The sequence below is a fragment of the Xiphophorus maculatus genome, chromosome 4, assembly GCF_002775205.1.
Source record: "Xiphophorus maculatus strain JP 163 A chromosome 4, X_maculatus-5.0-male, whole genome shotgun sequence".
Classification (NCBI taxonomy): Eukaryota; Metazoa; Chordata; class Actinopteri; order Cyprinodontiformes; family Poeciliidae; genus Xiphophorus; species Xiphophorus maculatus.
In genome coordinates this window covers 32,021,458-32,043,255 of record NC_036446.1, presented here as the reverse complement: position 1 = coordinate 32,043,255, position 21,798 = coordinate 32,021,458, and the positions used below count along the sequence as shown (strand labels likewise).

The 21,798-nt window shown below is 37.8% G+C and overlaps 1 protein-coding gene across 1 annotated transcript in view; it reads right to left on the bottom strand.

Moving 5' to 3' along the window:
• Window positions 1-21,798, bottom strand: part of LOC102233331 (neural-cadherin-like) — a 322,632-nt gene that overhangs the window by 161,968 nt on the left and 138,866 nt on the right. Inside the window, exon 7 of the mRNA XM_023332302.1 lies at window positions 17,031-17,173. Coding sequence (XP_023188070.1) covers window positions 17,031-17,173 — 143 coding nt within the window. The remainder of the gene's footprint in view (window positions 1-17,030; window positions 17,174-21,798) is intronic.

The following is a 21,798-nucleotide window of genomic DNA, read 5'->3' as shown; positions in this document are numbered from 1 at the left end:
TGTCAGTTTTTCACAAACCCACAAAATTCATGCAAAATTCACCCTTTTTTCAGATTTTACTGCAAATTTTTTAAATGCAAATTTTTCAGCAAACTAAATCACTGAGTATGTCTGGCCATCATTCTGACCCATGCAGAGGCCAGGAACACTTAGGTCATGCAGTCCTATAGAATGTCCACTTTCGAATGGTTCAAAAAAGCAGAATGAAGGTTTTCAAGTGGTCTAGTCAAAGACTTTGCTTAAATCTGATTCAGGTGCTATGTTGGGGCCTCCAACAGGATGCTGATGCTCAAAACCCTTCCAATGAATCTGAATGAAAAGGACTCCACAAACATCCTGTGATAGTCGTTGCAGAAAAGTGTTCAGGGTCTGATTATTTATGCACAAACATAATGTGCATAAATAATGCACATTATGTGGCCTTAATAATCTAAATTGTCTTTAGTATGTTTCTGTATTTCTTGAAGTTACTATTAAGGAAGAATAATTAACATTAACTTTGGACAAAAAGTTTGGCTCCTTCTTCCTTAAAGTCCACGGATCTCTGGCAGGCGGACTGCGGCTGGAGGAAGTGAAACCACGACACTGCGCGTTGACGTCACAGATCACAGAGTTTAATTCCACACAAAATAACGCATGAATCAATTAACAAAGCTGCAGAGATATAGAGATATATTCATTACCTGTAACAGGAAAAAATAGAAAAAGAAACACAAAGAAACAAGGGGGGCAAAGACGCGTCTTTGGAGAAAGCTTTATGCTCAAAAGCAAAACAGTGGTAGCATTCTGAATTTCTGAGGCTTGCATGAAATTTTATACTCAGTGGGTGTTTCTCCAATTTAATATATTCAATTAAGGCGTTCCGCTCTTTAACCAATTCGAAACTCCCGTAAGGACTCAGGAAACTTGAGAAGTCTCCTAATTTTACAACGAAGTTCCAAAGGCGTCTGGTTTCCGTCAAGAGACAAGGGCGGACCAGTTAATCTTAGAGGATACCAGGTACGAATGTCCCCGGCGCCGAGAGTCTTAAGATAAGATTTCGCAGACACCCTCGGAATCTGACGTCTCTTCCATTATCTCTCCTAACGTTCTCGAAGAGACTTCAAGAAATGTTATCTTTGCAAACCCCTTTTTTGCTTTTGCACAATCAGCCCCCCAAAAGATTGAGTTCTGCCAAAATAATACATAAAATCCACAGGACAAAATAAAGTATAATTCCTGAGCCATTTTCTAATAGTAAAGAAAACATTTTCATTCAAACAATTTCCATTTGCTTCTAAAATCGTCACAGATAATACAGTTTTCAGATACCTTCATCATTTAGTAGTTTTAAAATGAGATAATACAATCTTCAGTAAAAACATAGTATTAATACTTAGAAATTAAATGTTAAGGGGTTTCAATCTTCTATTTTGCATTAGTTTCACACCATCGCAGATGCTGGCCTCCAGCAGGTCTCCCCCGACTGCCTGCAAGAATGCGAATTTATGACTCTGTGTTCTAGCCGGGCAGCAAAAGGCCCCATTTAGTGATCTGCATTCTAACCCCTGTCTGTCCGATTCAAAACAAGAGTATCCAACCTAACCTTTTTACACATGCGTAAAATTAACTGCATTAAGCACCAAAATAATCATTTTCCTTAACATTACCTTTGTCTAATTTCAGATTTTGCTTGATAATCTGAAATCTGTACAGTGGCAAAGACCTTTTGACCGCGCTGAAATATTTCACCTCAAATCAAACTTCCTCTCATGTGGAAAAGTTCTGTTAGCTTGTGGTGAAGGGCAAACAACAAATGAGTCCAACAAAGTGCATAGAGCTAAATGAAAGCACCGTTCTCTCCACAAATGCCAGAGGATAACTCTGTGTCGGTTTTTATCTCCAGCGTTTGTCATTATTTGGGATCGCCCGATGTTAAATTGATTGGTATTCCCTTTGTAGCGCTGCTGCTGCATCCCATTTCTCCCTTCCTCCGACTGACTCTTTCAGTCTGCTGTAGGCGTCTCATCTGCATCCCACTCTGTGCTCTGAATGACTCTCCTCCACTCTGTATGCATCTCATCATTCCGCGCTCTGTTTACCTTGTCTGTGTGTGTTTGTGTACGCGTGTGTGGGCCAAAAGTGTGGACACACTTATTACATCCTCCTTATCTTCAGAGACAGCGGCGGGTGCCACTGTTGTCATGTCCCCATTTGACTGCTGTTGCAGCTCCGACCCTGAAATTGTAATCATATATGTGCTTACTGTAGATATGCATTTATGTGTGCTATTCATCCTTCTATCTTTGCCTAGCAGACCAGGGGGACTGATGTGACAGATTAAAGTCCCAAAACGATCATTGTTTTTTTATCCTAGTTTTGTGCGTCTAAATCACTGCAACTGCAACTGCAACATGCGTGAAACATGGCAACCAAAGACAGACACTGATTAATCAAGTGGTTTCTAAGGAGAGAACCATACTAAATAAAAATACAAGTATTTTATTCACTCAATCTTTAAAGTTATTTTAGAAATACATTCTGTTTGAGTTTCTGTCCAGGTAATGTTTGTGAATGATTGGCTCCCCAGTGAATGAATCCATGTAGATGAACAGCTTTGGTTAACACCTCAAGGTAGCTGATCAGGTTTGGGAACAATTCATCTGAAAATTGGAAACGCCAACTGCGTTTCCATTGACCATATAACTGTGCAATAATTGCCTCTGATCCAACCCACGGGTCGAAAACAGGAAGTAGTTGGAGCATCGTGGCACGGAGTGTTTTTTATTGACCCAATTAATGAACAAACTTGTTTTGTAGGTGATTTAAATCTCTTTTCTTATTTAATGGAATCATCGCAATTACAAAATTGTGTTTTTTCATGATGTAAAGCTCAAAAAAAGTTTATATTGCAAAATACCGCCCATTTAAATAACATTTGTAAAAGTGAAATAAGTTTGCTAAGTCAAAATCTACTATATGTTATGAAATTATAGTTGATCTGTGTGATCCATTTTGAAATTAACTCCTACACAGATGGGTTCCTACAAAAACTATCTCTGTGTTGGGATGCAGATCTCCTCCCAAACGAAAAACAATTTCATGAAACTGTCTGTGAATCATCATCAATCAGTTCATTTTAATGTCTCTAATAACCAGTCAACTAACAAAACGGGAGAGGGAAATTGTATCATGGCTCCATATTTAAATTTTCTATCCAGATATTGTCATTTATTCTTTTCTTAACTACTTTTTGTAACTATAAACAAATTCTTTCATAAGCAGAGTTTGATTAAACCAGAGATCAGCGAGTATCACAACAATAAGAGGCATTTTTAGCTTCAATCAAGAAAGTTGCAGCGACTTAGCTACATGACCTTGGATAAATGAAAAAATAAAATAAAAAGCCTTTTCTTTTACAATGTCCTTTGTAAAACCTTTTATTTAAAAAATCTGCAGATTCATTTATCAAAACATGTCACACTGAAATAGTTTCTTTTGTGTTATTCCTAAGTCTAATTCAATATACACTAAAAACAACAGATCCATGTTTAACTGTAACTCCTTTTCCTGTTTTTCTCCTCAGAGGAGGAAAAGTTAACGTACAGTCTTGCCCTATGCTTCACCCCATACTACGCTTTCTTTGCTGTAAAGTTTTAGCTAAGCGTTGGGTCCTAAGTGGTAGCTTATAGCGCATGCTGCCAAATCCGGGTCACAGAAAACTCAACATTTGCTCAGCAGGAAGTCCACTTCAAGGCATCTGACTGAGTTTTCTGTCAGCTGCTGACATTGAACTGCCTGTTTAAAACCTACATTTGATAAAAGCAACACTTTATCTGATTTGCAACTACAGGGATTTAGATGTATTTGGGGAGAAAGAAATAAACCTGCATAAAACCTTCAATTCTGCTGCTCATAAAAGTAGAAGCCAAGATGACTGTAGGAAGGATGGAGGGAGTGTGTGAAAAGAAATCCACAGCAATGCAAACATTTAAATGTAATTCAAAATATCTGCCTTTAAAAACCCAAATTGGATTGTTTTAGTCCACCAGTGACCTGGTTAAAGTCAGGCCTTAGCAGTACAATACAATTCAACTCCAGAGTTTGACTAGGACACTCCAAAAAAATTCAAATTAGTTTTCTTTTTGTAGCCATTTCCAAACTGATAAATGGGATTCCGTTAATGTAAAAGAAAAAAAAAAAAAAACAATTTCACAATTGCAGTGTTTCCATTAAATAAGAAACAAAATTAAAATCACACAAAAATAAATTTGTTCATGCAACAAGTCATTAAAAAACCCGCAACTCAATCATCCTTCAACTACTTCCTGTTGTCTTCTTTGTGGTTTGTGCCAGCGGGCAACATTCAGTTGTTGATCATGTGACTCGTGATGCGGAATCCTAGCGCCAAAACTTTTTATTGAAAAAAGAGCTTTTTTGAAATTGGTGTGTTTCCATTAAGCAAATTTATTTGCTATTATTATTGTTTTGTTTTTTATTTTTGTACACCATCTACATTGATTGAAGACTATCTGTTAATTAGTGAAGCTATATTACTTTGCGATATCTTTGAGCCTACTTCATGTTGTCATACAGATTCTGTTTTATTGCTTCCATCACTCAGTTTTGTCATGAAACTGGCAAAAACTGAACCAAAGATGTGGTTATGCAGTGTGACTTTATTAAGACAGATTCATTTTGTTTGATGATAAAATCAGATTTTTGTTTATGGAAAATCTACAGAAGCAACCTTTTTTTCACGGTTCTTCGCTCTCGCTCTGTATTAAGAGTAAAAGTGAACTGTTAGTCAGTGCTGGTAAAATAAAAGCACAACAATGCAGAGACATCAGCAGCTTCACTGTGTTCAGAGTGGACACACTAACTGCAGAGCCAGACATTTCAAAGCTACCTGTACTGATTATCCACAACTCAGAACAGCCCAGTGACAGCAGGAAGATGACAGACGATCCTCTGGGTAAAGTGGGTTGTAGAGAGAGAGTTCTCCGTGGACTGCAGTTGTTTTTCTGACACTTCCCACAGATGCTCTGAGGAATTGATGCACGGGGAGCTTGGGATGCTTTGCAAACACCTTGAGTGGTTTCCTTATGGAAGACTATGAAAGGCTGCCCATGTAATGCTTGTTGTTAAGCATTACATGGTGTTAGTCGGTCCGTGTGTTGTCAAATTGAACATCTCTGCTATGCAAACTTTTAATTAGAGCAACATTTGCAAACGGGGGTCACTGAGAGTCAAAGCTCAAATGGAGGATTCTGTCAACAAAAACACTGTCATTGATGCACTACATAAAACTGGTGTCTGTAGAGGAGTGACAAGAAGAAAACCATTACTGAAAGACTGCTACAAAAAGCCAAACTCACAGTCTGCTACAAGCAGCAAACATGTGGGAGAAGGTGAGCAGGTCGAATGGGAACAAAATGGACATTTTTGGCCTAAATCTGAAATCTGTTTGTGTTTGGGAAAATTAAAACTTCCCAGTATCCCCCGTTAAGTGCGGTAGTGGCAACATGATGCTGTGTTGAGGCTTATGGAGAGTAAATGCGAAAGAATCCAGGAAGAGAAAAAAGAGTTGATGCAGGGAACTGTAAGAATCCAAATTAAAGACAGTTTCCATCTATATGAATGTACTGATTATTTTGACTAAAAACAGAAGAAAGAAAAAGTTTCTGTGAGAATTAAATTGCTATTTTGATAGTTTTGTCATAACAAAAAATGCACAGAAAGTTATAGGCTAGATAATAGAGGACACAATCCTTTCAATATTTCACAGCTACATCTAACCCAACCCTGGTTGTTATTGTTACTGTGCGATAAAATAAATGCTTCCTTTGGCAAATATCAAATGTAGCATTGGATACACAACCACAACAATTATTACAGCTTTACTATCAAGCCAGGCAACAAGACTAGTTGAAGGTTTACAAATGTTGCAACATATTCACAAAGATGTAGATTCAAGTTAAAACGTAAGGCAGTGAAATCAACCATGAATGTTTGGTTGAGTCTTTTATAGATTCATACAAAAATAACATTTTTGAGCTGCTGGTTCTCAGTGTTTTCATTGTGTATCGACGGCCCCAAAGGAGAATACTTGAAATATTCTTAAAGTGCTATTTTTTTTCCTTTCATTTATAAGAAAATTGTTCATCCACAAAGTCCCTGAAATCCCCAACAAAAACACTGAACTATCCATGCTGCGCCATTAACAATACATTAAAATTCAATAAAGCAACAACTTGAACATTGCTGAAGTAGCACTGGGATCAAGATTTTCCACAAACAAGTGAGATCCAACAGAGACCTGAGACATGCAACTCAACATGCATGTTTTTGAACAACCGTAGAGAGCACCGAGTTCACACAGAACGGGCTCACTGGGGATTTAGTTTGAGTTTTCTCTTTAACCTCCTGAGACCCGGGCTTTTGTGTGATGTGCATTTTTTATGTCTCCTTACTATTTGGGATTAGTATGACCTAACTTTAGTTGAAATTAAATTTTAGCTTTCTATGTGCTCTTGAACTATGTCAAAACCAATGCCCTCATATGAGGACAATGGGTCTGTTTTTGCATATACATTTTCTCCTTGTCAGGACCCAATTAGCCTAAAAATTAAATTTTAGCTTTCTACAATAAGTGGTTATCTCAAAACCCAATGTCCTCAGATGAGGACATTGGGTCTATCTGTGTGACGATAAGACCATTCAATCAATGTTATTATTTACATCTGTGTTTACAAAAATGTAATGTCCTCATATGAGGATGCAGGGTCTCAGGAGGTTAAAGAAAGGTAACAGCACTCAGCCCTTTCCCTGCATATAATAAATAACATAAAATGTATCACCTACAAATTAGGGTCAGGACTTTAACATGATAATTTATATGAATTAATTACAAAGATTTTAACGCAACTAAGAGCATGTTGATTTTACATACAAAAGTCTTCAGATGGAATCTTCAAATTTCCGTGTTTCCGGTACGTCCGTAAATCTGACACACAATGACAACCACAAGCAATGGACAAAAGAGCTGCCACTGAGAATTCACTGATCTGAGATGCTGGAAAAGACTATTGTTGTGTTCATGCTGTGCCTATCAGCGAAGCTACTCAAGGCTGATTTAGCATCTCAATGCTAAACATGTAGCAGCACCACAGACGTCCCCAATGCTAACGTCAGCACCACTATTATTATTTTTCTATTTTAGTACAAATCTCCATTGATAGTTTAAGTGGTAAATGGAAAATGGACTGAACTTATGTAGCACTTTTCCAGTCATATTGACCACTCAAAGCGCTTTACACTAGAGTCACATTCACCCAATCGCACTCACAAACACACACACATTTATACACCGATACGCAGATGATATGCAGATCGGTAGGCAATTTGGGGTTAAGTGCCTTGCCAGGAGGAAGCTGGAATTGAACCTACAACCTTCCGATCGCAAGACGACTACTCTACCAAAGAGCCACAGTCGCCCCCGTGTAAGACATTAGTGCACTGACAGTGGTCTGTTCTCTCCTTTTCAACGTGGTCCTGTTGTGAACAGCATTCAAAGGCAGGTATGATTTTAGGTCTTAAATCTAAAGCCAACCAGTTTGTGATCTCATGTTTTGCAGTGAAAGCACAATTCCTGCTGACTATGATGCCAACGTTACAGATATTTTATACAACATCATCTGCTCTGTCCGGTCTTAAAAGCATCGCAATCACGTTCGGCCAGTCAGTGCTTACTTTGATGGCATCCAAAGTGCCATCAAAGTCTGTGAGTTTAAATATCTCTGCAGACAAAGAGAATCACAGCTTCAACAGCAAAGAGTCATGACTGAACTGGCTCTCAGGCTTCATTCCGATAGTGGATCTGCAAGAAAGTATGCACACTGTAACAACACAAAATCCTACCAAGCACTTGTCCAGTTTCTAGTGCAAATATCACCGTAAACCTGAAATAAGACAAAACCAACATATAAGCAATATTTCACCAAGATGTAGGTGTTTGTTTTCAGTAAATAATTCCTGAATATAAAAAAAAATCTAATTCCACTGGCAGACTTTTCCATTTTAACAAGGGAAATATGTCTTGTTATAAAGAAAATTGTCAGGATTTGCGGTGGAGAGGTGGTGAGGCAGACGCAGAGGGTCCAGGTTGATGTGAAGGAGATAATTTAATGAAGAATTGATGTCAGAAATACAAAGTCCACAAATCCAGGCAGCACAGAATGAGCAGAAAGCTAAAGCTCAAAACTGGTAGCAACTGGCAACCAAAAGGCATCTGACAACAGTCCAGACAAGACAGCTTGACAGCAAGACAGATAAGACAAGGACCCAACCAGGAACAAGGAATGCAGGTGGAATTAAATATACACAAGGTAATCAGGGAATGAGACACACCTGGGAACAATCAAGGGGAAGACAGGACAACAGGGAGACTCAATAGACACAGAAACCTAAAATAAACACACAGAAAAACTCAAATCCTCACAAAAATAATCTGCCGGTGGATCTAGAATTTTTCATCAATATTAGGGAACTATTGACTTAAAATAAGCTTCTATTTCTCGAAGCTTACTAACAATATTTGATAAGATTTTGTGTTTTTTGCAGTGCACCTGCCACACTTTAAAACCGCCTCTCCTTCTATTCAGATCTGAGACCTGGAGCATTCTCAAACAGGACTGAAACTTTCAGGTTTAACAAACTCTGTGTTTCCCTCCCATCTTTGTAATCTCTCAACATGACCTAATTATCCAAGAACAAACGCCAGCAGCAGCTACCTGAAGAACCGGTGCAGAAACTCTCATCTCTCAACAGGATAGTTTGGACACTGAACCCAAAAACAGTGATTTTCAGGAAAAAACAAAAAACATTCCAACAAAACACGTTCAACCACTCTACTCCGGCCGTGCGGTGGAGTGCACTCAGACCTAATGAACTGAGACAGATGACCAGAAAGAAAAGAAAAAAAAATGCGACCAGTTCAATAAAGGCAGCTGGCAGAGGCAGAGAGCAGCTACAGCCTGCCTGCTACGCTACATATATAGGAAGAGCCAGAGGCGCCCCGGAGTCTGATCCCAGCTTTACTCTGCCTAGCATCGGCATAAACATCTAATAGGGCCTAAAAGGCTCAGTTGAGAGCAACACATGCTGGGTAAGTGGCTGAAAATGGGACATGGAAAAGGTTTCAGGACATTCCAAGAACAAAGCATTCAGCATGTGTCTGTTTGAATCTAGGAGACGTGTCCCTATAGTGTGGGTTAAGGCCTGGAGAGCGTGGAGAAGTCGATGGTCTTCTCTGAGTTTAAAGCAGCGTTGCATAAATACATAGGAGTGTTTTCCATCTTTAATGGCGTGTGTGTGTGTGTATGTGTGTTTGGTGGGTATCATCTTTCATGTCAGTGCATGTTTCTTTTCAGCTCGTTAAGAAGGGTCTGTGCTGAGATGCATGTGGACGATCAAAAACTAGACCATTTCTGTAGGCAATCAAGTTGGATTTCATGTACATAAATATGTGATTATTACTGTGAATTTGACTCTGTGTGTGTGTGAGTCTGGATCAGGGCCAAAAGGGGCTAACAAGGCCAGCGCATATCGTCACTTAATGGCAAGGCAGAGGATGTTTCCTGGGGGTTCAGCAGGCAGCTGTCACTTCTCATGAAAATAGCCAGGAGGGGCCAAATAGACGGAGGGGAAAGTTGGAAGATAAACTTAGAATGAAATCAGGATCAGCACAAAACAAATACAAGACAAACAGCAAAGTGCGAGAAAGACATTGAAATACTGTACAGCAGGAACATATTCTTGTTTTTTCTCAGTAAATAGATATTTTTGGGGCCTTATTGATAAGAAATTCATATGCATAATATGTTTTGCATATTATGCTGCAAAACAGAATCTTACCAAGTATTGTTTGTCTAGTTCAGGAGTCTGCAGTGGCTCTTTCCTTCCATGATGGCTCCTAAACCCTTAAAAAAACAATAAAAACCAACTAATGTTTTTAAATGTGGATCTAATAAAAAATTGCAGATTTTCTAAATTTATTCCTCTTTGTCTTGGAATAAATGCATTGAATATCCTCAATAAGATGATTTGTAGGTTTAGTTTTTGTCTTTATTTTCCCCACAAATATCAACATCCAACCAAAGAAAATATATTGATCCTTTTATCATTATTCTTTTATTATTATTTTTTTTTTTACAAAGTTTCATGTTGTTCTTCATGCCAAAACCTAAAAATAGAAGTAAAAAAGTGACAGTTTAAAAATGACAACAACAGACTTAGCAGAAACATTTATCTCTTATTTCCAAAAGGTCACGTAACATTTGTGGCTCTAAATGAGTTTTATTTCAACAGACTGTGGATTAAAAAATACTAGAACTAGCTTTTTCTGTGTCAAACGTCCTGTGCGGGCTACCTGGTTGTCACATGTGAGATGACGATGTTTGAGTGAAGAGCTGGAGATCCTCATAAAATACACAATTCATGAAAAAGTAAGAAAACTTGTATGTAACAACGGGATATAATGGAGTAAATAACAGACTGACATGAAGAAACACGGAAAGAGATTGTGGAGATCAATGAAACCAAAGCGCTAGTGAAATGACAGGAGAACCAGAGGAGCTGGTCAGAGTGAAGTCGGAGCAGCTGAGGAGAGGAGAATAAGGTGATGGATAACAGCTGTGCTGAGAAGCAGAGCAAGGAAAACTACAGGAATGGAAGACCACAGAATCTAAAGGGAAAAAATCCTCAAACTATCATAGACAATGAAGAGAAATACTAGCATACAGAAACAATACCAACTGTATTAGTGATAATAAATGCATAAATAACTCAAAGGAGAACCATTTGACCCAGTGATAAGAAAATGATCTAAACAGAAACCCAGATGATGCCCAAAGTTCAAACACCCACTTATCATGGCAGGTTTATGGTGAAATGTTGTTCTTCCTACTTCTAGTTAACTGGCTCTCTCTTCATGTGCTCAGTATATATTTTCTATCGTTCAGTTTATTATGCAGAAGCAAATATTCAGGGTTATAAGAGACGGACGGAGGAAGCAACATAACCCCACAGCAACAGCAACAACAACAAAAAATGGAGCAAATTGACAAAGAACAAAAGAAAACAAATCAAACAATGAAAGAAATAAAAAACTTGTAATGAGTGGGAGTATTTTTTAAAGCAGGCTAACACTACAGTATGTTTGCCAGAGGGAAGCAAGCAAAAAGACTGAGGTAAAAAATAGTTTGTTACATGAAGATACAGGTCAGAACATCATGGCAGACATGAAGGGGCGAGAAGCGTAGAACAGAAGTCTAAATAACAAAAATAAAAGACAAGATGATCAGTACGAGTTGAACACACCAAGAAATAAGATTAAACTAAATCTGTCCATGTCAGACAAATATCATTTCTCAAAATAGCTGAATTGATGGCTGAAAAAAAAATGATGAAGCTCATAACAGATGCATGTTTGTTAAAAGCAGCATTTCTCTTTAGGAGTCCAGTAAATACATCCTCTGATTCAGAAGAGCGTTTTGTATTTATGGGTTTTAATAGGAAGAGCCGGAGCGTCATATCGACTGGCCCGCTCACATCCTAATGGCCGCCTTAAATCTCGCGGACACACACTGTATTCTGGGGTGAGTTACAGACAAATTAACATGGCGAGCAGAGCCAGCGAGGCCGCTTCTGCCAGAAGGGAAGAAAACAATCACTTGAATGATTGTCGGACATTTAGTAAGAGTACGGACAGGGGGCGGGTTGACGGGGGGAGGTAGCAACAGGAGGGAAGCAGAGGCTGGAAGAGATTTTCATCAGCAGCACAGAGAGAATGAGATGAGCTGGAGAGGGAGAGAGGAACACAATGTGCTCGGCTTCCATTATAAGAATCGTAAAATACTTTTAATGACCAAATATTGGGCTCTTTGAAACAAGATATTGGATCATATTACAAGCCTTATGGTGTCACACTTTGCTTCTCCCATTTTACTGCAGGCAGGCTGAATAATGCCTCTGGGTGTGTGTGTGCGTGTGTGTGTGTGTGTTTATGCATTTCTGGGGTTGCCAGTTGATTCACTGTAAACGCATTACTACTAGAGGTTACCTGAAACTAGATTTTAAAAAATATACACAGCTTAAGGTGTTTAATATGTAAATGTTTTATTTCACATTTAAAACATGTTTAAAATGCTAATTATTATGGCAACATAGCACTATAAGGTTGTCTTTATGTCTGTGACAAAGAAAAGCCAAAATCATATTATATTAAAAGTATTTAACCCATCAACTTAAAAAAAAAACACACACACTATGTAATGTTGAGATTTTATGTGAATGACCAATAGGATGTAGTCTAAGTGTTTTGTTTTTTATTATTTAACAGATAGAAATATGAAAAGTGGGACATGCCTATCTATTCAACCCCCTCTATTCTAGTGCTCCTAAATAAAATCCTGTGCAAACCATCTTTTTAAAATTACATTACAGATCACAGATCTCTCGGAGGTGTCCCAGCTGAGGACAGCATCGGTCAGAGAAGCAGTCAAGGTGGTCACCATAACTTTGGGGGAGCTGCTGGAGAGCCACAGCTCAGATGGAAGAGACACTCTGTAAAATCTGACTCCAAGAATTTCAGTGTTAAAGGAGACCTATGATGCAAAATTCATAGTTTTTATGTTTTTGTTCTTCCATTTGAGTTTCTACTGCTTCTTTTAAAAAAAAGCCAAGCACTTAAAAAACACTAGCCGGTTTTTTGGCAATTGGTTAATTTTTTGGTGTCTGGAAAATGAGTCGTTTGAAAACTCTCCTGAATGTAATGTCACAAATCACCAGGCACTGCCTATGGTTGCTTACCTAGCAATCCCAGCAGAGCCCAGCCTGTTACCTAGCAACCCCAGCAAAGCCCAGCCATTTACCTAGCAAACCCAGCAAAGCCCAGCCATTTACCTAGCAAACCCAGCAAAGCCCCGCCTGTTACCTAGCAATCCCAGTGGAGCCCTGTATTTTTTAAGACTTGTTGACAGAGAGCGTCCTTCCTCCATTTTCTCTTTGTCATTTCTGATCCTGCTGTGTTTGCGATGCAGTGTCAGGTTCGGATAACTGCAATCTGATGCAAAAGGAGAGAAAATGTCTCACAGAAGCTGAACTTGAAGGGAGTGTTTGTCACACAATTAGAGCTGATCGATATGAGAATCTAAAGGAGGATAATATGCTAAACTTGATGCTACATCAGCTCCTGAGAGGAACTACATCTGTTCCAACTGCAGTTTGTTCCCCAGAACATCAACCTATAGATACTAAAGTCTAAAGGAGAAAAGAAAAATATATTTTTGGTCTATGCAAAAAAAAAAAATAATATATATATATATATATATATATATATATATATATATATATGTATATATATATATATATATATATATATATATATACATGTAAATGAAAACATTCTGAAAATGTAACGTTTTAATATTTTAAAGTAAAAATAGTCCTATAGTTTGATATTTGGAAGCTGACCTATAGGATTAGAAAAGACTGAATGAAATGTTAATAAAATGAATATATTGTTGCTTATGTATCTGAGATTTTAATTAAATTAATATTGGTCTGAAACGATAACACAGTTAAAACCAAACTTCTTCATGCCTGTGATAAAATTAGGTTGAAGGGAATCTTATCCCTTATTGCTTCTGGCTGGAAGCAATAGAAACATTTCCAGAAGAAGCTAAAGATAAAGCTATCAGTAGGAAGATTTTTCAACCTCAAAGATTTGGAGCTTATCACCAAAGATAAAACACCAAAACTAAAAGTGAAATAAAACATGTCCAGGCGACCTGTCCAGGTTTGGCTCTGTGGAATATTTGGGTTGAGGCTTTTTTGGAGGTTTCTTTTTTCTTGATCTTGTCTTCTTTGATCTTTATTTTAATCCGGCAAAATAAACAAAGCTAAATATCACCAAGCCCTATTTCTACATACTGAAAAATGACTTACCACTTAACAATGTGTGGGTCACAAATATTGTTCTGTTTACTGGACTGCTGTTATTTTGTCCACAACTTTTACAGTTTCCTTCATTATCATCTGTGTGGGATATCCAGTCAACGTAAAGATGTGTCACACTTTGGCTTTGGGTAAGGAGACATTGAAGTATTTCTGCAGAATAATTGTTTACATTAGGTATGTTTCAGTCCAATTCTCAAGCAAATTTTGAGCATACTTTGAAGATGTTGCAAAAAAGAAAGAAAAGAGGAAAATGCAAATTCCATCTGCTGGTTTGGAGCAAATCAACCAGGCTATGCAAACAGTAATTCGTCAGATGTTGATGCTACGCACGGCTGTAATAAACATGAAGTAGATGTTGCAAATTAGCATAGACGTCACATCTCAGGAAAGTTCTTCCCTCCTTAAAGTTTCGACTTTCAGAGTTTTGTGCCTCTGATAAGCCACAGACCCACCAGTGGATGGGAGAGTCAAAACCTTTTGGTAAATGTGTCTGCTTCTCTCCTTTAGTGCTTTAGCTCTTTTTTGGAAAAGCAAAAGTTCACCTCAAGCAAGCGCAGAAACGTTTTTTTTTGCAAAATCGAGGAAGTTATTTCTAATTTTGCCGTTTATATCATCCTTTTCTAATGCGATACTTCAAAACGTGCAGAAAAAAAAAAGTTGATGAGAAACAAACATATTATAACCATCCCGATTGAAAATTCACACAATCTGCCTTTAAGAACTTAATTTAGTTGAAGGTAACTTAAAATGAAAAGTTTTTTGTATACAACCAATGCCATTTAGAAATTGGGTCTTGGTGGTAAAACTCAACAGGAAATAATCAAGATCAATGGCAAAAAAAGTCTGCAGTCATGTGATAGCAAATGAAATTGAGTGCTTTCAAGTTTCTCTCTCATGGAAAAAATAAACCACACAGCTGCTATCGGCTGACAGTGAATGTCATTGCTGGTGAACAAAGGGAATTATTCCTTGAAGTCTTAAGTAATTGAATCTCCAAAAGGTCCTCGTTTTACCCTATAATGTGATATAAAGACTCAGAGTGGGTGTGCAGTCGACAAAAACGATGAACATGTATGAAACAGCATCCAGAAGAGATGACAGACAGCAGCGCCATTAACCCAGCTTCCTATTTCATGTGGTTCCTGCTTCAGAGGAAGTGAAGATGTGAGAGCATAAACCCCGGGAGGGTGTTCTGTTACCAAGTCGGAACACTCCTAACACTTTGGCTGATATACTAATATCATCATGACTTGACCTGTCAGGACTCGTATGCTTCGCAAAGACATGAGTCAGTGTCGTTTACAGAGAAGTGTCTATGGCAACAACTGCCTTCAGTTTTTCATGACGTAGATTCTACAAGGTGTTGGACGTATGCCGTAGGTCAGTAACACACAGGCGCACCGACATGCCTTTGGTCCACGTCGGTCCACATCCATGATGCAAATCTCATGTTCCACCACATCCCTGAGCTGCTCTATTGGACGGAGATCTGGTGACTGTGGAGGCCATTTGAGCACACTGGACTAATTACCATGTGTCAAGAAATCACTTTGAGAATTTTGAGTGTTGAGACATGACATGTCGTTCTGCTGTTACAAGATGGGTACAGGGCAGTCACGAAGGGCAGCACATGCTCAGCAACAGTACTGAGGAAGGCTGTGATACTTACTGTCAGTTGTTGCTCAAAGTGTGACAAGAAAATAATCTCCACACCCATACACTGGATTCGACACAGGGCTTTTATTTTACTTGCACCGAATTCTGTTCTCACAGCTGAACTTGAGTTTACCCGACCAGGCAACAGCATTTTAACCCAACTGTCTAATTATTGCAAAACTGTGTTAAATATAACATAGTTATGTTGTTGTGCTTTCAGAGTTGGTATCCTGCATATTTTGAATGTCGCAAGTGGTTAGCTGAACTACTGTTAGCTCTGTATAATCTCAAACCAGTCTGGCCATTCTCCTTTCAATTTCAATACGCTGACCAGGCCATCTGGGATTATAACAGCTAAACTTCTATCCATGTGAATTTGGGCCAAAATTTAAAACGTTGCAAGAAAAAGAAAAAAAAAACAAGAAAATGCTAATCAAAGTTTCCATCTACTGGTTTGGGGCAACTCAACCAGGCTACACAAAGCATGATTTCATCAGGCTACATATAGCTGTAATAAATAAAATGTTCAGGTTGCAAACCATCATGGACCACACATCTCAGAAAATTGGAGAGTCCTCTCCTTTGAGCTGGAGATTTAAACTTTGAAATTTTTCAGCGTTTCGTTCCTCTGGTAAGACACAGACCCACCAATTGATGGGACAATTCCACCACTCCCATCCCAGCCTAGAATGCCTCTCCCTGGCCGCTCCAAGCCGAAGGTCCTGTCCTCTGTGCTGGATGTTTGGAGACGATTGGGCTACTTCAGCACTCATCTGGCAAATGTGTTTCCATCTCCCCTTTAGCGCATGAACTCTTTTTAGAAATAGCCAAAAACCACCTCAAGCGAACACAAAATTTTTTGCCAAAATTGAGGAAGTTAGTTTGAATGTTGCAGTTTCCCTCAACCTTTTCAAATTCAATACTTCAAAATGTAATAAAATGTAAATGGAAACACATATAGTGTCATGTTGGAATCACTTCAATTTTCTTGCACGCCCTGTTACCCAAGTACACTGAATTGCTACCATGTGACTGCGACTGATTCGCTGATATGCATTCATTGTCTATTACTTAATATATTAAGCACAAAGCTGGAAAGCTTCCCCTTCCTCAAATGTTGGCATAAGTCATTTTTGGCCAAAAGTTGTTGTTTTTTTCTCTTTCTTTTTGGGCAAAATCACTTTTGGCAGAAAGTTACTTTGGTCATTATTACAGGAAGGTGACAACATGCTAGCGCAGTGAGACTTCAAACATCTGAAATCAATATTTGACAAACAGAGTATGAACACTGTACTACGGTGTAAGAGTGATGAAGATGTGAGGTCAGAAACACTGTGACCTTGTCAACTGACTGAAGCATAATAGAGAAGTCTTACCTTTTTGGCTGTCAATGACAAAATTGCCCTCATCGTTTCCTGTGGTGATTTTGTACGTGATCCCATCCCCATCAGGGTCCTTTGCCAGCACCGTGGCAACAAGTGTGTTGGGCCCCGCATCTTCTGACACAAACGTCCGGTATCTGATGAGACACATGCAAACAGCGCTGTCAGTACTTTGCCTATGCTCCATGTGGGACACATCTGGAAACTGCTGTAAAGACAGGAGTTTGTTTTCAAATTGAAAATGTCAACATCCCTGATGATTGATGTTAAGTCAATAATCCAATTTTTATCAATCCATACCTGAGTCTAGCACAGGTTTCTTCATCAGAGGATGAACAACCAGCTCTGAATTGGGAATTCAGAGATTAACAGATAATCCATAGGAGAATCCAGGTCCAACGTGTATTCACATTCTCCACAGTCCATCAATGACTAACTGAACAAAGTCATAAAAAAATCTCTACATAATTAGGAAAATCATTGACAGATATGAGTTTTAAAATCCTCCACCATTAAAATCTCTTCATACTTTAATCAGCCAAAAATTCCAAAAAGTCAGTGAAGAATATTTCATTAAACCTTGGAGGTGAATAAACTACTGGACAAAGCAGTAGGAGATAACGGCCCATCTTAAAATGTTGGATTATGGTCATTGGGGGAATTTTATCTGCAGACAACAGCTAAACCACCAACATGGCCAGAAGACACAGAGAACCAAATATGCGCAATTGTCTGTTTTTTCAGAAAACACACTTTACTCACTGGTGGAAATCCAAATCTCAGTTAATATATACTGGAGATTTATAATTACATTTCTACAGAGTGGTTTAGATGTAAATTATGGGAAATTACTGTAAACTTATAACCATCACAAAAAAAATAAAAATAAAACTCGAAAGACGAAGAGACATGCAGTGGATAAAACGTCCGGTGACATGTGGATCCTTTTCAGTTACAAGAAGACCAGAACTGCAAATCCTTAAAAAAATCATGTACAAGTGGTGTAAGAAAAGTTCTTGGGAAAAAAAAAATAACATGAGTTTATTCAATAATAAGTCAGGAATATATTACATAAAGCTCCATCGGCGTTCCATGTACCTAAACAGCTTGAAGTAGTAGATAATGTGAATTTCATGAGCATTAAAGTCTCGTGTATTTTCTATTTTATCAGCTATACATACTGTAGCTAAGCTTAGTTCCTTCAAAAATTCCTCCTCTGTTTAATCTCCTTATCTTGAAGTAGAACACTTTGAACCTCAGCTTTTAACTTTCTGACCTTGCGCACAGATCAGAGGGATTTTATATGCTTGGTAGCCAAGCTTTTCTTGAAAGACTGACCTCTTTGCTTTGTTGACATGAGGTGGAGGCTTTCTGGAAAAAGCTTATCCTCACATATTTCCTCATAACAGCATATTTGACTTGTAAGGTCAACATTCAATAAATAAAATCCTCTCTTTTACCAATGTACAGAAAGACCAGACACTTAAACTACTGCAGGTACCTGCTGAAAACCACAGTACTTAGAAAGTTATAACAACTATTTAACTCCTTAGTTTTTTTTTTCCCTTCTTTTTTGCCACAGGTCAAATAAGCCCAACATAAGATTTACTTGTTATAGTGGTATTAGCTTTACAAACCAGTATGGCTCTACGGTGGCAAGAGTTCGCCCTGCAATCAGTGGATCGCCGGTTTGATTCCTGCTCTGTTGTTGTGTCTTTGGGCAAACTAAGGCTGATGGTGCAACACAGCAGCTTTGCTAGATGGAAAAGTGTCTTTGAGTGTCCTAATAAAGGCCTATGTAAGTCAAGTACCACCACTTGAGTCATAAAATGACCTCCTGATTTTAAGATGTTAATATAGATTCTTACAAACCAGAGACAACTACAGAGAACTGTACAAAAATAACTGGAAAACAGCCAATTTCTTTATTCTGCAGAATAAAGAAATTCTTCTAAAGTAAGCTTAAAGATTTCAAAAAATATAATTAATTCAGCAAAAATGACATTTGTCAAATAGGGTCAGGTTTGTTCAGGTTTTTTTTTTCCTGCATAAAACAAAATTGGGACCCGCTTCTTAATAACTTTGGTGAAAATTGGATGAAAAATATTTCAAAATGTAAAGGAAAAAAATGCTAGCGTCAATAGCTTTCACAAAAGTACTGCTTCAAATATAGATTTTGTGAAGTGATTTTTTTTTCAAACTTTTAACGTTTTTAACTAAAGAAAATTAACTCATTCCTTTTAATGAAAATGTTTGATATATGCATTTTCTTTAATTATGAGTTTCTTTAACAAATTGTGAAAATATACATGTAATGAAGTTTTTGTCACTTATTAACTTTTGTTTCGTTGGACTTACAGCAAAAGCGGCTCCTTGAATGCATCATTACATCCCTAATGTTTTCTGGGATTCAACCGTTACTTTCACTGAGACTCTTTCAAAAATATATTGTTGTCAAATACAGAACATACAGAGAATAAGAATGGACTGATAGGCATGTTTTCCATCAAATGATTACAGCTTTTTCTAAGAATTGCTGCTAACTTGGAACAATCTAACCCAACTCAGTATTAGTATGTATGGAAGTATTTAGTGCACAGTCTGATATCCTTTTCTAACATGCAAAATTTCCCTGTCAAAGCTGCCATACACTGATTCCATACAAACAATGAACTGAAAACTATCAAATACCAACTTTTCAATTGACAGCAAATAATAAATTCAATATCTATGAATTTAATTAGGCCGTTATCTGTTAAATCTCCTCGGGACATTGACCAGCAAACTAATTACAACTTGAAATATTTTTGTGCTGCCTTTTTCCTCAGTTTGTTTCCATCGTTTCATTCAGACAAGAATGAGACGCTTCTTGTCTCAAGACGCTTCCTGGAAGGTAATGCCTTGGGTCAGCCGTGGAAATTGGTCTCAGGATTTAATTAGAAAGTTCATTTTGTTTCTGCAGATAAGGCAAACAGAGGCTTGAAACAGGAGCAAGACGTTGACAGTGTAGTGAAATTTGCATTCATTGAAATGTTTCATTCCCTTATAAATATTATAGAGGTGATATTCATCTGTCTATATTCAAACAAAATTGTTAGCGCCACTCAACAAGTGTGATAACTAGCAATATGTATTTTCTTAAGTACATAAATATATTTATGTAAAATAAAACCCTAGGTAAACATAATTTAAAAAACCTCTTGATTGAAAACCTAAATCCTTAGCTTGTCTTCTTTTTTCTTTTTTTTTCTTTACATATTTGTTAAAACTGTTACTATGTTGTGACAGTATAGTACAAGACAGATTATCTATAAAGAAAAGGAACAAAACAAAAACACAAGCTCTTCTGCTTCCTTCTGCAAACTACAGAAATACCCCGCAGCCAGGAGGAGGGTCTTATCGCTGTCAATCATGCTCAAGTATGGCCACTGGCACCCTTGTGCATACACAAGTTTAATTGACAGCGCTTTTATTTAGACTTAACATCGGCATCAGAATGTAGAAGAAAAAATAAGAACATCAGAGAAGTGGATGTAATGGTGATTTAGTATAGAAGCTACAAGCAGCTAATCAGAAGAAATATGGTAGGCATATATGTAAAAGAAAAAAAAAACTTTAAGTATGTGATGTTCTCTTACAACAATCACTAGAGCCACATTAGCTGGTCTGGGATTAGCTTCCCTTAGGGCTTAAACCATGAAGCAAAGCATACAAAGCATGAAACTACAACCAAACCTCTTTGTGAGTTCAATCAAACTGTTCAGAGAAACATCAGAGGTATTCTCAAACATTCAGGGCCTGGATGGTCAGTGATTGTACATCATAAGCTTTAGATCACATATAAGAAAAGATGAAGAGAAGCATCAGAAAAATGATCTTTTTTAAATGTATTATATTCCTTTGAACACAATATATAGATCTGTGATAAAAGAGGGAAACCGCCTACCACTCTGGATCAGTAACAGTGTACACTCACATGAAAAAAATAATAAAAAATGCATTTAGCTTGCTTTTTTTCTACACTGCTCACTAAACCCGGCCCACTGTGGAAAAAAAATCCATCCCCCTGTAAAGTCTGAATTTAGCTGGAATTAACTCCATTTTCTTTCTTAAACATCAGCTGGTACATTCAGGCTTTATCACTGCCTGACATGTAGAATAAAACAAATCCCAGTAATATAACCGAAGAAGAAGAAAGGAAAAGAAGTGACTTCTTTTCACTTCTGGAAAAGATTACAAAGTCTTTACTAGAAATATGAACATCAGCAATAATAACAATAATAATAGTAATCATTTATTAACCATAAATGAAAAATGGCATTGAACGTTGATGAAATTTCACAGGGATGCTGGGCTCACAAACATTACTGCAATGGCTCAGAGATTACTCACCGAGGTCGCAACACAACCCAGAACATCATCATATTCCTGTGCTGGTCTCACTTGTCTCAGTTAGGGTCAGAGTTCATGACTGAACACCAAGAAAGCAACTGGAAAAAATGGCATCCAATACCAAGGTACATTTGGAACATTTCAGGACAAGATCATTATAGATGAATAAAAAATGGTGTTGTTAGTTAATGTGATGATTCTATGCTAGTGTCTAGTGAAGACGTTACCTAGACGACAGGTCATGACTTTGTGATTGATTGAACATGAATTCAGCTTTCAACTGGAAAACTTGATGGAGAATGTCCAGCTATGAGTTCAAGGCGGTAAGCACGACAACACTTGATTTGTAGCAGGTCAATAATAGAAAGTC